General features: G+C 42.3%; 1 protein-coding gene across 6 annotated transcripts in view; it reads left to right on the plus strand.

Annotated features, from left to right (window-relative positions):
- lrp8 (low density lipoprotein receptor-related protein 8, apolipoprotein e receptor) overlaps positions 1-17,668 on the plus strand; it is a 115,534-nt gene that overhangs the window by 39,791 nt on the left and 58,075 nt on the right. For all 6 annotated transcript variants that reach the window (XM_029000976.1, XM_029000979.1, XM_029000978.1 and 3 more), the window contains exon 3: positions 13,271-13,393. In XM_029000976.1, the coding sequence (XP_028856809.1) occupies positions 13,271-13,393 (123 nt within the window). The remainder of the gene's footprint in view (positions 1-13,270; positions 13,394-17,668) is intronic.

The following is a 17,668-nucleotide window of genomic DNA, read 5'->3' on the forward strand; positions in this document are numbered from 1 at the left end:
ATGCCTCAGATGGAAATAGTCAATATCAGGAGAAGTTGAAACATCCGAGACTTGGACAATCGGAGTGTCTGGGGCGGGGCCAGGGGTTGAGGTAATTGGGAGCAGAACAAGAGCAGGTAGGATAATCCAAAGAGAGAGACTGAGAAATGATCAATCAGAATGATCAATTACAAAATACGGTTTACAGCAGCGTGATACCGGATCAATGATGAGTTCGTGATGGTCCAAATTACATCAAGATATCTGCTGAATATATTCATCTTAACCTGAGATGGAAAGGAAAAGGAAAGTGAAGTGATTGTCATTGTGATACACTGTAGCACAGCACATGTGCACACAACAAAATGTGTCCTCTGCCTTTGGTGCAACTGTTCCGATTATGGGTCCGCTTCCTTACTTGCTAGGCCACCATTTAAGTTGGGAATTAAGAATCATGCAATTTTACTGTTATTCTTACAGAATACAGAATTCTGGCATCATAACGTTCCTGATCCAAATGTAAAATCAAATTCAAAAATGAAGACTGAGGAGGTAAACATAGTATTTTTTAGATAAGTAGGACAGAATGATAAAAACATAAATATATGAATGTCCATCTGCTGCAACTGTGTACCATGACCTGTGCAGTTATGCCCTCATCCTCCAATATTACTCTCTTTTGATCAGTTTGACCAGTTCGGCGGGGTGGTGGGCTGCGTAATTGAAAAGGAATGAGAGCACTCTGAAGCTCGGCTAACGAGACAGGGCCGGCTTGTGTGGGGGAGATGCGATATGCCACTGCACCATTTACAATGTACCTCATTTTAAGGTCATCAGAAACATGCCCTGGCTACAGCTGAATTGTACTGGTTCATTTCCACAGAGGGTAAGAGCTCAGAATGTTAATAAGTTTTAGCCCTTTTTCCTTTCTGTAACTGAAACTGCAAAATCGGTGCTGAAATCTTTCTCCTGATCTGATTTAAAAAGAAAAATGTACAACTGCACAAAACACCAAAGCCATGCATAGTCATTGGTTCATCTGTTGCATTTGTGTGCATATACAGATATATGTACATGGACAGATTTGACATTTGACTCATATAAAGGAAGCAGAGCATGTTTTTATGGTAAAGAGAAAAAATGACAACATGAGTCACAATTGTGCCACGGTGGCTTGAAAGCCTTCAGGAGCCAAATAAACAACGCAAGGAGCATCTTCATCAGAGGTGCAGCTTAGCCAATGGAACCTGTCTCTATGTGTCACAAAATGAGTTATTATTATAATTATTTTCTAAAGATGCTTCCTGTTAAACAGGAAAGTCTCCGGTTTGGATACAACATGTGCCTTGTGATTGTCACCCATTGTCAATTTGTTTTCTGTCACAGGTCTTCTAAATAAGAAATTCTCTCATTGCAGAAAGGCTGCCTTCAGGGACGGGCCTCTCTGCTCTTCTGCGTCATTCTGCCTTAAAGAATAATTGCCTTTTTCTTATAGACATTTCTTCTGATGCAATTGAGGCCACATGGTGTTAGGTTTAGTGGTTTATTAAAGCACAAACATAATTCAGTCATCACCTGTAATGTCACATCACATTTAACTCACTTATGTCAGTGGTATTGTCAGTGTGTGTGGAGACAGGACTTTCCTTCAGAGGTCTAGTTTATAAATGTCATGATAGTTTCACAAAAGTTCATACATGATCTCTAACAATTATTTGGACTTTGTTAAAAATTGCACTTGAGTGTGCTATACTGTGCTGTAGACCCTGGATATTATACAACATTAAACCCAATATTTATAGATCTTGTGACAGTAAAAGCTATTAAAAGAAATAAAATAAAACACAAAAATAAAGATCAGATTTACTGATTTATTTTTGCTCAGTGGTTTGACAGTGTGCTAATATCTTGGTTTTTGTTCGCCCATTCTATCCAGTGTTTAGTGTCCCTGGGAAAGCCTGTTTTATTCCTGTTTTCTAAATAATGCTGCTTTCAGACAGTTCTCCGTAATTTAGCTGCACTGCTGACTGTGGCTTTTTGCGGCTTGGGGGGCACGCAGGGGCTCTGCTGAGTGCCCATCACTATGGAGAGAGAGATTAAGTGAGGCACAGCTGTAAATTATTCCTCCGCCACGCTACAGCCACCCCTCAGGCATTTCTGTGCTCCCTCTCGCTTTGCTTTCATCAGGCCAGTCACTTCCGATGGACTGCCTGATCTGTCAGCAGCCACTCCAGCAGCAGGAACAACTGGAGGAACAACGGGAAAGGAAAATGCGATGTTCAGGTCCAGCTCTCCGTAAAGCTCATTCTCAACATTCAGAAATACAATATGCTCTACAAAGAGTCTATAAAGTCTACAACTGCTTATGTGTCCTTACTCTTGTAATGACAATTTAACAATTTTGACAAATCTGAAAAAACAGGCATGATGAATATCAACATCATGTAAAAATTTATCTTTAAAAAAAAAAAAACAGTAACGTGTCATGTTGCTGCGTGTGTTTAAACATTTTCATCTGGTCGCACCTGATTTCCAGTCTTGTCCAGACACAGCTTTTGTGTTCTCATGTCTGTCTCAATATTTATGTAGGGATTGTGACACAAGAAATAAAGAAAATGCAGCTGCGTTAAATAATTATAAAAATGCAATTGCATGAAACCAGACTGACCGTTTTGCCCAATTTCTGCTTTTTTTGTGCGTTGTTAAGTCACCACACTCCTTCAGACAGATGGAGACACGGGACATAGAAAACCCCCGGGCTGCGTGTTGGAGAATCACCCTCCCGATCTATGGTTAAATCAAAGCCCCAATCACGCAGGTGGATTTTTTCACTGCACCATCTGTGGCGTCCAGGGGAGCTGAACGCCACACCCACCTTATTGACGGCAGATTATGCCGAGACTGCAGCATGTCACATCTCTATCAAAGACTTCCTGCTGCCTTAGGTAAACTGTCTAGAAGGATGCGGTGTTGCTGGCCAAGTGCCAGGGAGACGTGATTATTCTCCAAGTCGTGTGGTACCTGTGTTTCCTCCTCAAAGTGACAGCATTTGTGTCTCGTGCTTTGGGACCTCTTCAGCCTTTATGCCTGGCCTCTGCAGTCTGGGTGGCTAGAGAGGGACCAGCACTGCCTGCGAAGAATCTTAATCACTAGGAGTAGCTCATGAAGGAAACAGTTTGAGAAACGAAATTGCGTTTAAATTCGGGTTTCTGGCCATTGCTACCCACTGCAAAGTTTTCTGTTGCACACACCAATACAATGAACACTTGCGGTCAGCTATGGCAGTCAAACAAATCGGCAGATTCAAAACGTAATTTTATTAAGATGGTTCCATTTCTGTATGCAAGTTGGCACTTTTTTTTGTATGCCAGGTGTTCCCAATGTTTATTTAATTGATATGTTTTTTTATTTATCTTGATTACAAATGTGAGGCACTTTTATATAGAATGTGTAATACTCTGAGATAAAGTGCAGATATTATTTACACGTAAATGGTTTGCAAAAGCAAACAGTAAATGCCTAAGCACTTGAACAGTGATTAAATGTGATTTGTCATATTGCATTTCTTCTTTTTTCCCACCCACTAAAATCACACAGTTTTTTGGTGATAAAATAGGTTTAAAAGATAATGGAAAACACAAAAAACAAAATATAGTTCATAGTTTTTTTTAACCTTTTTTCACCTAAATCCACTCCACCCAGTAGAATAGCTTATTTATTGAGATTCAGTCTGCGGTGACTGGTCACACTGGAGTAAGGTTAATGGGACAGTTTAAATGCTTTTCTTTTTAAATTCAATAAAGATGCAAGCTCATGGATGAATAAATCTTGGTAAATCAGCGTGTGGCTCGTCTGTCTGAACGTGACCACCCAACATATGCTTTATGTACCTGTGAATCATCTGCGCCTTTCCTGGCTCTGGGCTGCTCTCTCTGCCTCGTTGAGCAGATGAGGTGGGCTATCTGTGGTGTGGCTGGGCCGTCTGGCGGCTCGATGGGCGGAGGGGTTCGTCGGAGCACAGAAGGCAGGAATATTCAAAGCCCTCACCTACCGGGGGCCGAGGCATTGATCACACAGCCCCCGTCCCACTCGCTGGAAGCCTTTGATGGAGGTACGGGCCAGTCTGGCATGGCTCCCCAGATTGAGCACTGCTTCAAAACAGGGAGATGAGAGAGAGTGTGTGCATGTATTTGAGAGAGATCGAGCGAGAGCAGGTGGGTGCTCTGTGTGTGTGGTTGTGGGGGAGGCGGCAGTTTGTGTGTCCAGCTGAGAGTTTGTGTGAAAGCGCGAGTGGAGAAAGGAAAGGAAAAAAGAAGCTCCCTCCGCAGTGCTGCTTTCTCCGTCTGTGCTGAACCGTAACGGTGATGAGCCATTTGAATTTGTGAGCGTCACTGAAGAGGTAGCTTTTGTTCCTATCTCCAACCCCATTTCCAACCCCCCATCTGGGGTACATCCAGCACCTTGGCGCTGTCATGTTGAGGGGGGCTCCCGCTGCTAGCGCTTTCACAGCTCCCCACAGACTGAACTGGGCTCAAACACGTCCCCCTTTCTGTCTCCCCCAAAAACAGGGATCTTTCGAACACTCTCCCACCAGGAGTTGATCCCCAAAGTGCCCCTGCCCATCACTCGTATTTGCTCCCACGTCAGTCCAAACGAAACAAGGAGTCGGCCTTCGCAAGGAGACATGTGACACGGTGACAACAGTGGGGGAATGGGAAGTGGCTCCTCATTTGTATTCTAATAGCGGGGTAGCCCTGGATACGACTAGGTGATGGCAAACATGCTGGCAGAGGAAGTGGCTGGACTTGTATTCTGTGAGCGTGCTTGTACACCCCCCACTGTCTCAAATCCCTCTCAGAATGGAAGGTAACTCACGGGCAAAATGCAAGAAAAAAGAAAAAGCTTTCAATACAACATTCATTTTACTCGTGTTGTTATAAAGCTATGAGTCCAGTTATGTGCCTACTTAAACCACCAGTATATGTCAGGGTCAGCGTGACGCAGTCTTAGATCACCTGGATCAACCTTTTTAAAGAGACATCAGCCAATACTGGAATAGTTATGCCCACCTTTACTGTATGCTATTCTAGTAAGTGACAGAATCTAAAAATATTCATGCACAATATATCAATACACAATAGATATGACTGCATATTGTTTATTAAAACGTTGTTTATTAAGAATGAGACACCAAAGCCTAGATAGATTTTTCCACAGACACATCAGTAAGAAATCTTGATAAATTTCACAAAACTAAAATGACACAAGAAAAAACTGTGTGCAGAATAGTGGTGGGAAACGAACATGAAACTGTTGACGTTTCTACAGTAATATAATGATGCAGTGATGCTTGATTAACTGTAGTATGGCTATAGGCAGTGAGACCCCTGGCTATCCAACAACCCACGGTTGAAGACTTTAGGGGAACCGCCTGAAAAGTTAGTCCCCGTGTCATTTGTGACAGGCGCTTTGATGTGACAGAATCTTTGTCAGATGTGCTTTTATCCCTGCGCATGCACTACAAAGGAGGAGATAGTCAAACATCAAACAAAAGTGGCTAGTCATTCCTTTCACATCCAGTGAGGATGTAGATCAGGAGACGAGGAAGAATCATCGCGAGCAGCTGAAGGGTCGTCTCTTAACAATCGCCACGCAGACGCTAGGGCTCCAACCATATGCTGGTTATTAGCACTGGAGCACAATGTTAGCATCCAATCTGGAGGTGTGATGAGATCAAGAAGAAGCGCTGTGTGTGTGTGTGTGTGTGTGTGTGTGTGTTTGTTTACTTGCATTGGAGGGATGGTGGGATGATAAACAAAGCCATGGGTGAGGAACGGCACGTTGTCGGGGGTTTCATAAATCAGCTGGAGGGGTGTGAAGAGTAAAGCAGGGTATGGTGCGTGTCGTTATCTGTCCTGTGTCCTCCAACCAGGAGACCCCGAGGAGTCTGTCGCCCCTGGCAGTGAGGGATGATGGGACAGTGGTAAAAACGCTACCACTGCAGAAAAAAAGCAGCAAAATAAATGCACTGGGGCAAAGGAAAAAATAACCAAATGAAAAATGAGTGGAATGTGTTAACGAGAAAGGTGGATAAAGTGGATTCCTGGTAATAACAATGCCCAAAAGATCCAGCGTAGAATACATTTGAACAAACTCCAAAAACCATGCTGGTGTATTCAAATTTGAGGCGTCACTGTCACATATAAAATGAATGGCGTCAGTAAGCAAATGAAAAATATTGTCTTCTCTCTCTCTCCCGCACTGGAAGAGCCTGAATGGCTCTGGATATTTGTAATTGAAATGAATTCTTCCATGTCAGCATGGGGGAATTTGTACTCGTCTTTGTTTCAACTCTCTGGGCTCGGCCATGGCCGCCCCCTTCCCCTCGCGCTTTTATTAATAGCCCCCAAGAGCAATTTGTCCCTTGGTCTGGCCGCACACTAGGATGATAGGGTGCGACTGGGCACCGGAGCAAATGAGGGCAGGACCAACACGCCTCACATAGGGCAGGGACTAAAGCTCGGCAGGAATTTAAATGTGTTTTTTATTGCACTTCCCAGACCCCCACTGCCTTCATCAATCAAGATTTTTGTTGGTCAGACAGACAAAGTCGATAAAGCCGTCCACATGAGAAGCTGGTTTTTGGAAGCGTCATATTAAAATATGAACTTTTGTTTAATGATTTTATTGAAATTATGCTCATTACTGCATTGTTTCGTTGGTGCCCGCTGCTAACGGCAGCTCCAGACAGTCACATATAATATCATTGCAATCATTCATTTTAAAATATATATTTTTATAGGATCTCTACAGGCTCCCCAATCCTGGACACAGAATAAAAAGATGACCGACTCCTTGAGACTAAAGAAGTCCTTGCTGTTTCTTAACTCTCTTTTTCCTCTCCATCATGCACACAGACTCAATAAAAAGCATTCATTGCCTTTAACGTATTTGACCACAAATTGTTTCCCTTTTGCACAAGGCAATCATTTAGTGGTTAGAAGAATTAAATGGTGGCTTGGGGCACAAACAATGAGAAGCAGATGAAGCATAATAATGCAGCAGCGGCAATTCAACAATAAAAACACATGGTTCAGTCATGCTCCTGATCTAAGAGCCCTTTCAAAAACTTTCATCTTTCAGCCAAACAGGTTTTTAAAGCAACTGTAAATTTTCTTTCACTAAAAGATTCTTACTGTTGCAAATACTGTGGCTCTACCAAAGGTTAATGCGCTGTAGGGGCTTTCAAGGCCCCCATATTAGTGTCATTTTTGTACCGTGGCATGATGACACCCCAGGACTACTGCCTAGCAGTAGTTTGCTGAAATACATCTCCTCTGCAGATGACAGTAAGTGCTCTCCCAGTCAGAGGTCAGGTCGCTCAGACGGAAGCCCCTCCAAGATGTCCCCTTTCATGCACTACTCCCCTTTTTATTGCCACCCCTTCCTTCTACCTCAGTACCGAATCTTGCCCTGTGGGAGAAGTGTTCTAAGTGGTCTAATGGGGCGGCAGTAACAGGAAGCAGATCTCTCCCAGCCACTGGGGCTCATTACACAACAACCTTCCAGTGCTCCCCTGCTGCTTTTCAGGGAAAGGCGGGAAGTTTTCTATAATAACTGACATCTATGTTCTCGCTGTCTTGGCATAGTCTAGGGCTGATTGATAAACACTGCACCCCTCTCAAACACACAACCTGTATAATATCATGCCTGCATACACCTACACTCAGATGTTAAAGGCCAACACACACCTACGCACTACGCTGTGGGAAAATCGTCACGGTGCACAAGGACCCTTCTTACTTGCACCTGTTTTGTCGAGTGGGAGCCCTGCACTCGAATTCATCCAGAAGAAGAAAATAAGATAACTAATCTGATTCATCTGAAATTGCTGCAGATCAATCCCCCCTAATTTAATTTAAGGAACCCGCCATTGGTTGACACCGTTTTTCATTCCAGTGGGGGGATAAAGGCAGCCCCGGATAAATTTGCCGCACCGCTCATCGCTCTCTTCACCATTAGACGTCCTCTAATGGCAGTGGTGTGAGTTTCATTAGGGTTTACATTTCTTTCCTCTTTGTTTCATTTGTTCCCAAAGTGTTTTAGTGTAGTTCTCAGGTCGTTGACATCCCATAATGCCACTCAAATCTCTGTCAGCTGAAATGTTATTGCACCACATGCTGATATAAGCAGGTGTCTTTGTGATTTACAGATATTGGCTCTCTTCGGTCGTTTTCCCTTCTGTCTATTTTCCACATGTTCGGTTTTCTGTTCCACTTAACACCTCTTGCAGTGGCTATTTTAGGGGAGAAACAGTTGGCAGTCAGGAGAAATGATGCTTGTTGCGTAAACTGTTGGACAACCATATAGATTGTGCTTACATAATGTCCTTTTAATGAGGCTTGCCAAGACAGCAGCACCTGCCCTAAAAGCACATGTATTAAATACACGTGCGAGTCATGGATTGTAATGTTAATGATATTGTAATGTTAATGAATTACATGATATTGTTTCCATATCTTCAATATGATTTCAATGTGACATTGTTTTTAATAAAAGCTGAAATATGCTAGGGCTGTCAGGGCTTCTGCAAGCTGAGCAAACTGCACCATGGGCTGTCGTACGAGGCCGATGCACTAATGAGGTCAAGTGCATGACTTTTCAAAAATCTTAGTGCTGAATGTTGAGGTGACCTTTTATCTTCATGCTGCACAGCTTGCAGGTCAGTAATTTGTGAGAGGCTTCAGTTTTAAATAGGCTCTGTATATCACATTGGAACTCTCAGCTTTTGAGTATATGCATACATATTGATGACCATTGTAGGAAGTTTATATTGAGTATAAAATAATACACAAGACACTATGAGATTGATGAACTACTGTGATGAAGTGCAATTGCTAAATGGTCCAAAATGAGGAGATTGTCAACACAAATTAGGCAATTTAGGCCTCTTTATATCGGGCTATGCAGTATTGGATATTGCTTTGCTTCAACCCTTTGATCTTGTTTTTCCTTTCAGCGCAGCTAGAAGGATTCTCTCTGTCTCACACACACACACACACACACACCCACACACACACTTACAATGAATTTAATATCATTGTGAGGACGTGCAATTATATCTGCTAAATCATTCTTTTCTTACCATAAACCTAAAATAAATAAATAAAACATAATGCATCCATCCTGGCTCCCCAGACACGCGTGGCTTTGAGCAGTGGTTAGTGGTGATTTTCCATCGATTTTTTTCTCCCTGTAATTCAATGAGGTTCTGCTGTACAGATTGGTGAGCTGAAGAGTGTTTGAAGTCTCACTCTTTCTCTGCGGGGTCAGGCTGCACTGCCCTCCATCTTCACACTCTTTGTAGTGCATAGGCTCAGCATCAACCTGCTTCGTCTGTTCAGTGCTGCCCCACACAGCACTGCAGCCAGCAACCTTCACTATGCACTGTCATTCTATAGCGTCCCCCTCCCTTGGTGTGTTCTGGTCTCCCTCTTTTTTTTTTTTTTTTTTGCTGATTCTCATAGTGCCTTTTATACTCATACCCAATCCCTGGTGTGATTTTACTTTCCCCACACTCATGCACACGCCCGCACCCACACATTCCTCACTCCGTGTCACAATGACACCTCCTCTTCTTGCACCAGGTGTGCTGGTGTCCTTTGTTGTGCAAGCGTCTCCTGTAGCCTCCTGTCCCTCACAATGCTATCATCCTGTGGCTGGAAGAAGCACCAGCCCCCCACAGCAGTGTCTGCCTTCCCTCTGTCGCCACCGGAGATAACGGTCTGTCTGCAGATACAGCTGATTAGCTCACCTCACAGCGGCCCAGGCCTCCTTATCGCAAATGAACTCTTGAAGACAAGTAAAACACAGACAGTCAATGAGTGCTGCTCCTGCCGAAGGGGCGTTTGGAGGGTAAAGTACATCACAGGCCTTGATTAGACCCACCTAATTTACTCTCAAATCAGTCCTACAACCCTTTGTGCCTCGGTGCAATTTGTACAGACACAGATAAGGATTTTTGGGAAAAGAAAGGAAAAACAGTTTGTTAACTTTTCTCTTCCGTCTGCTCCTCTGAGGATAACACTAAGTGAGGGGAAATGGATAGAGGAAATGGTATTGCTTTGACCTTCACACAGCCCTGGCAGACCTCTGTCCTGCTCCTGCTGGTCTGTAGCGACTCCCTCAGAAGCCTAACAGGCTCCTCACCGCTGTGTGAACATCACAGGTCGATCAGCAACAGTCTTGACCCCTTGACCACGTAACCTGTGAAGTGTCAGAGGGCTCTAAATTCCCTCTGAGGTTTGGAAGATGAAGAACACCAATTAAATCACATTATTGAAGGGACCAGAAATAAATGTCAGTAAATGTCTGGCCAAACATTTTCTAAAGAAGTTACTTTCTATCTACAGAAGCCTTGCATTGTTCATACAGGAGTCAAATCAGTTTGTGGTGAAACTAATTTTGCCACATCATTGTAAAGCACACACTTTTGTAATTGTTCCAATACATCAAATAAAAAAAAGACAGCAGAGGAAGAATGTCTTTTTATGTGGTTGTACCCTCCTCATCCATTTGGTTTTAGCGAGAACAGTCAGTATGACTGGCACAAGATTGGCCATTTGCTAGACTATTCTCATCTAAATAACAAAAAAATTGTTTCAGATTTTATCAGTGGCCACAGGACCTATGTGTGTATCTGAAGATTCCATTACTAATAGAATAATTATTATTGAAATTATTGTGTGGAGTCCATTGAGTAATATGAAGCTTTAAAACTTCTACACGATGGAACATTTTCATAAAAATGATTTATAATTGTAGGAACAGCATTCACTAGGGTGTTTTCCCAAACACCCTCAAATTAGCACAGATTGAAAAAGTGAATAGAATAGAAAACAAAACGTCTAATGGAAACTGGCATATTGTGTAAAAGTGCAATGAAAACACCTTTTCACATTTTCAGTTTACCTGACATTCTTAAATGCATGTCAGAAGTGAAGTGATATTATTTTTACACATCACTAAATGTAAATAATTTTTGATAATTTTTCAGTTATGTTTAGAAAATTTAGTGTAAATTTAGTTAATTTCTGTAATGGATATGCAGTGGCAGTGCACTGTGACAGTACATTCTCTGCGTATTTGGGGTTTGATGGCCTATAGATGCACTTGTGCATCACATGACTGGTGTGTGTTTTATGCGTGTGTGTGTGTAAAGCTCCCGATGTTTGAGTCTTAATCAGCACGTCCTCCAGGCTAACGCTGGGAAGCAGGCCGACTTAATTGGAGGCAGACTCTTCCTCGCAGGGAACTGAAAAATTTAAGAAAACCACAGTTTTTCTCCACTTTCCCTAAATCAACAACATCTGGCCACCAGAGATGAACGTTTTTTCTAGGGATAATTAACAATGTCAATGGCTCTTTTTTTTTTGCTGTGTGACAATTTCTGCACCCCTGCTAGAAGGTGCACCACCCAATCGGTCTGTTACATAGGGGATGGGGAATGAGGTTTCTCCAGTTTAAATGTGTGCTGTGACACTTGATTAGAGGCTGTGTGTGTATGTGTGTGTGTATGTGATGTGCCACTGTCACAGGTGCTTTGTTTGGCTGAAATCCTGAGGCTGTGATGGAGGCATTTCATCAGTATCTGTTTGGAGATGTCTCCACTCCCACTGCCTTTTTATTGTCTAATCATACCTGCTTTTTGGGGCAGTGGTGGCTTAGGGGGAAAGGAAAGGAAGAGGACTTGTAACCAAAGGGTTGTGGGTTCAAACCATGAACCGCCAAGGTGCCACTGTGCCCTGGCAGCATGGTGCAGGGAAGGACACTTCACACAGCTTCACAAACAGGGAGTTAATTGCAATGAACAAGTACACGCATAGAACAACACTTGTAGATTAAGGACCAGACAGGGAAGCGATACAAGAGGCTGACATTTAAACAGTCGATACAGCTGCACACAATCAGGTTAAAAAGGTACACAAAAGGGACCCAAATCGCGGAACCGGAGTGCCCGTCCCAGGATTCAATCCCTGATACCTTGAGGTCCCCTTGAGCAAGGTATTGTCCCAACACACTGCTCCCTGGGCACCTTTTGTGGCTGCCCGCTGCTCTGTAACGGTGATGGGTTACATGCAGAGGACACATTTCAATGTGTCACTGTGTACTGTTCTGTAGTGTTTCACAATGACAAAAACAGTCACTTTCTTCAATCGCACAGACCTTTTTTAATCTTTGTTACAGACCTTTTGATTACTGGCAGTAAATTTGGTGTAATATTCAAATTATTCATTTCACATTTTGTGATGAATGGCAATTTTCTTTCACAGACAATTATGTGCAGTAATGTAAAAATTGATTATTATGTCTCCCTAATTAAAAACTATGACAAGCTAGAGGATATAGTCCAAGTGCAATTTACAAATGCAAATGCAATTCAATTTCAAAACAACACAGCTCACAATATCCTGTTCAGTCAAACTATTTTTCTATGTCCTGATGTATTCATTGAAGTTATGCATTGCAAATATAATGTTGTCTGTAACAAACACTTTTAAAACTCTTCTGCAGTTTTCAAATTGAGGATAGTATGTGTGTTCAGGTCATGATAACTACATTTTTGATCCATATACCGACCAGATCTACTGTAGGGCTGTAGAAATTTAATCGGATAATTTTGTCTGGGTGATGGATGTATAAGCTGGCATCATTTGAACCCAGCCTAGTAAGTAGGGGTGGCCGTCAATCACATAAGTGATGCTGGTGAAAAGGCTTCACGCCAGATGAGATCATGCCAGTCTGGAGTCTTTATGGAGCTGCATTCAACAGTGCTTAATGGGATGATTAAACGTAAGAAGGGAAAAACAATTAGGGCTCATGTTTCCTGCAAACTGTGTCAGGAACGTGGGCCCTGGTGAAAACATTTATAGTCCTGCTTCTTCTTTCTGGAGAAGGCGCTGAGGGGCGTAAAGCTTTATCTTGAGTGATGTTAGGTGCTGCTCTTTAGTCATGCTTTCACAGAGGGGTTTGCATCGTGGATCAAGGCCGGAAGGGAAATACAACAACAAAGACCTTTATTCCCTTATCATCAGTGCAGGCTCTGTGTTTCATATTTGTAATATGTAAGGGCAACTGTTATTTATATGTATACTTATGCTTATGCACACACATTACTTGATGAAAGTACACAGCAAAACGTAAATAAATGAAGACCAGCAGAGAAACTTCTGGGAGACAAGAGAAACAGGTTTTTAATACCTGTATGTTTTTCCTTATTTTTATAATGCAGCAAAGAAGACATGTGCAACAACAGACTTTGCATGCAAGAATGGGCAGTGTGTGCCTGCCCGCTGGAGGTGTGACGGGGAGCCAGAATGCCCAGACGGATCAGATGAGGCTGATGCCACCTGCAGTAAGTCTCCTGTGGGGGTAGTGATTATAAGTGTGTGTCTGTGTGTGTGTCTGTGTGTGTGACAAGATGAATTGCTCTCAGTGAATGGTTGTAGACATTTGATGAACCAACAATTTCCTTTTACTTGCCCAGTTGCAATGTGAACCAAATACAAAACAGCTTCAGTATGCTGGAAAGATTTTCTGTTTTTTTTTTTTAAATTTTTTTTTAATTGCCTTCATTGGGGCTGTAAGTCTGTGAGTTTGAATCTGGGGCACTGTCTCTGTGTATGCAGAGTTTGCATAATGTTGGCGCGGGTGTCTTCCAGGTTCTCCAGTTTCCTCCTTCCATCCTAAGGCATGCAAGCTTGTTACAGTTTTTGTAGGTGTGAGTGAATGGACTGTCTGTGAAGATTCTCAGTCATCAAGGTGAATTTCTCTGAAAGTTGAGTCATGGCAACTGGACTTTCTGTCTCTACATTAAAGAAAGAAAGTCCAGTTGCCATGACTCAACTTTCAGACGAGTGAATGGAGTGTGTGTGTGTGTGTGTGTGTGTGTGTGTGTATGGCCTGCTGTGGGATGGTGCTGAATCCTGGGCAATTTGCCTTTTTCCACTCAATGTCCGGGGATGGGCTCCCACACCTGTGAACCTGCAGAGGAATATGCAGTTATGGATTGAGTGAGTGAGAGTGTTTTTCCTCATTTGATTCTAGTGATGGTTTGATGACTTGACCATTATTGATGCTTGTTCAATGGTTATTGAGTCATCATCTATCAACAATACACCTTTCCCATTAGCTTCAACATAAGATGACTCCCCTCTTTTAGAGGGACTGATTAATAGACTATGGCACCATCTATGTGTGAATGTAAGATGACTCAACATTTTCAGACCTATTTTTTTAAAATAAAAAAGTATACTTTATTATAGGGTATTGATTGATAGGGACCCTGCACAAATATATAATACAAATATGTGTTTCCATCTCCATCAGTGATTTCTGAAATACGATCTGGAAATTCTGTTCAGTCATGTGCATGCCAGTAATCTGGGCTTCGTGACTGGAGTGTGGGCTATAAGGGTGTGGAGGAAACATGGAGGGCTCATTCTCTCAAGTCTCATAGCCCACACAGGATTTTTTCATGCCCGAGGAGATGTGCAGCGTTTGTGCACTGTGTCACTGCTCCTAATTGGCATTAGTGATGCTCCTCTCCACTCCGAAAGGGATTTGCTCACTTGTCATATGACAGCAGTGGAGATGAAAGATGAGCGGCGCTGCTATAACCCTTCATCAGCAGTTGCTGATGTTGTGGACATAAATTGTCTTTGTGCCTTGCTTGATGCCCTCCCGTCCCTCCAGGCTGTGTTATTCAGCCATATCTCTGTCTTTCCCTTTAACAGAAGCTCCTCTGTTTCCCTCCAGTTAGGTGCAGATCAGAGTAGCAGATCAGTTAAAAACAATTGAACTTTGAGCAACTGGAACTTTTTTCAACTCAAGCACTGATATAGAGCAGCCAAAGTCACAAAAGCACAATGAGTCAAACTGCCGTGATTTAGTCGAAGTCAAGTCAAAGTCAAAGTGTACTTTATTGTCACCTCTCCATATACAATTACACAAAGAGACGAGATAGGGAAGCTTCAGTGATTCACAGTGTGAAAATGGAAATAACACACAACACAAAACATGACAAAGGACATTGTGCACTGCCCTATAATGTAGTGCAGGTCGAGTCAAACTAGACAAACCAGGTGGACAAGTAGCAGCAATATGATAAAATATCAGTGTATGAATGTATTTAGTATACATATTGTATATAGTATATGATATACTATGATAATAATGATAGTAGTAGTAGTAGTGATATGATAGTACGATGATAATAATAATAATAACAGCACAGTGTGAGGTAGTGAGAGATTAACGTGCAGGGTGCAATACTCCAATAAAAAGTGCAGAGTGCAGTACTGTTGTTCAGTTTGTGCAGCTTACAGGGCAGGAATGCACTTGACCACCCACATATGCAAAGGCCAGTCTAGACATCAGGTGAGTAGTGGTCTCTGGAGACAATAAAGTGCAATAAAGCTTTTCATTTAATTAATCTAACCTAGGCATTTGATTAATCTACCTTTTAGCATTTAGTTTTTGTATAGGACAAACAAACAAATATCACTTTTCTCATGAAGCTGCTGGTTCAGTTACTGAGAACCCAGTTCACAGCAACCTTCCACTTGTGAATGCATTTGACTGTATTTGTTATCAATTAGATTTGGGGAAACTCACCAAGATCATTCTTCTACTGATATATCTACTGTTGCCTGGCAACTTTAACCTAATGATGAGCTACTCTACTTATCAGAAGAATTTTTTGTATTAATTATTAGTATCGCTTTTTATTATTTATTGGTGTTCAGGCCATGACAACAAGTTGACATAATCACTACAGAGCGTGCCTAATGGCTCTTTGCCTTTTTTGTTCATTTTCCTAACATGTTTAAATGGGTGAGTAATCTAACAAATGTTAGAGGAAGAGGTTCAATGAAACGGGCAGTGGAGTCATTTAGCAGACTCACCTATAACATGTGGCATGTCGTGTGGAAAATAGAAATTGATTTGTCAGCAGGTGGTGGCGATCGCCTTCTGAAATTTGTAGTGCTGTTCACTTTCACACACATAGATCTGCTGCCTGCTGTTCTTCATCTGTTTTGGGTAATAGAAGTCAAACATTCATTCTTTAGTAGGTTTATAGTCCCCAGTGCTGAGCTGTAAGTGTTATGTGCACTGAGCAGGTGCTAAATGGTGCGGGCGTGCCTTTGGGACGGCTGTCAGCAGCATTGGTCCCTGACTTCAGCATCCTCCATGGCAGCCCTGATATGTCTTCTGGGGGGGGGGTCACTGGACCCTAGAGTTAACCTTTGTGCTGGCAGTCTTTTCACGTTCGCTTAAAGAGCAGAAGATGAAATTCTTCAGGACAGTGAGCTGTATGGCTTAGGGCCCTACATACACACACACACACACACAACACACACACAGGTGGAGGACAAGGTCAGCCGCACTGGCTTGTGACAGTCACACACATTCTTCTATTTCAGAGAGCAGGTTTCACTGTTAGATTGCTTTTGAAAATTGCTCTGAGCCGTTGTCTGTGACTTCTGCAGTGATCCTGGCATGTGGCTGAGCTCGCCTCCAGAGCTGAAGCAGAGCGGCACTGCCAGATCAGAGGTGGCGCGCCTTGCCTCCGTGCGGTCCGTTTATTGAGGTCACAGAGGCCGTCTGGACTGAATGTGGAATTAATAACGGTGATGCTATCCTGACATATTCTCTCTTTCCTGGCAACACATTTACACTGCTACTTCAAAACTGTTACTGCTAATGCCTTTTATCCCTTGGCTTCAAAATTTTTTTACGTCCCTCCCATGTATTGTGATTAGTTTTGTTTGCATTACCTTATGTGTCTTATTCTATTGATTTCTCCTTCATGTAGAAACTGTTTTTCTCTGCATGTAGCAGACCGTGGAGCAATATTGAGCAACACATCTGCACCCCTGTGGTCACTGCCGGTGAAAAATGAGGTTAAGCTGAGGAGATACTCTGTGCCATCGACGTCTTGATCAATGGGCACAGCAGAGAAGTCATGCTTACATTAAAAAGTAATGAACAAGAGGATGTGAAAATGCCTCATGCTTGGTGGATCCCTGTGAGAGTAATATGTTGGAATAATTATGAAAAAATGAATTGGGACCTGATGTTATTTCCTGACAATTAAAAAGAGGGATACAAATAAAGTCTTGTTTGACCCTGTTGCTGTGTACAATTGCATGCTAACAAAACTAATGTTGTGTGCAGAACATATGGGCCAGCAATGGGGCTCTGTCTTTAGCAGTTCCCAGTTGGGATGCCTACTTATTAAATTAGGTGAAGTTCCCATGTGATTATTAGGTCATAATGGATTAAGCTATATTTTTTTAATAACTCTCTAGACCTAATTGTTAATCTGCTGCTTAAACTGGAAGCTTTATTTGGTGGTGGCTTAGTGTCACGTTTTTTAGCAAGGGAACCTAGTTCATTGGTCCTCTCTTTGTTACGTTTTTTTTTTGTAGTTGTCAGAAATTGCCCACCTGCTTTATTCGAAATGCCTGGTCCTATTGCCATCCATTTCCATGTCATAAATTATGTCATATAGTGTAAAGACATTTCACAAACAATTTGCAGATAATTATTAATTTCTATGTTCTATGTGTTATATCTGAAATGCTCTTTGAGGAAGTACATTTATATACAGTATTGGCAGACACTT

This window comes from Denticeps clupeoides, chromosome 13, assembly GCF_900700375.1.
Source record: "Denticeps clupeoides chromosome 13, fDenClu1.1, whole genome shotgun sequence".
Taxonomy (NCBI): domain Eukaryota; kingdom Metazoa; phylum Chordata; class Actinopteri; order Clupeiformes; family Denticipitidae; genus Denticeps; species Denticeps clupeoides.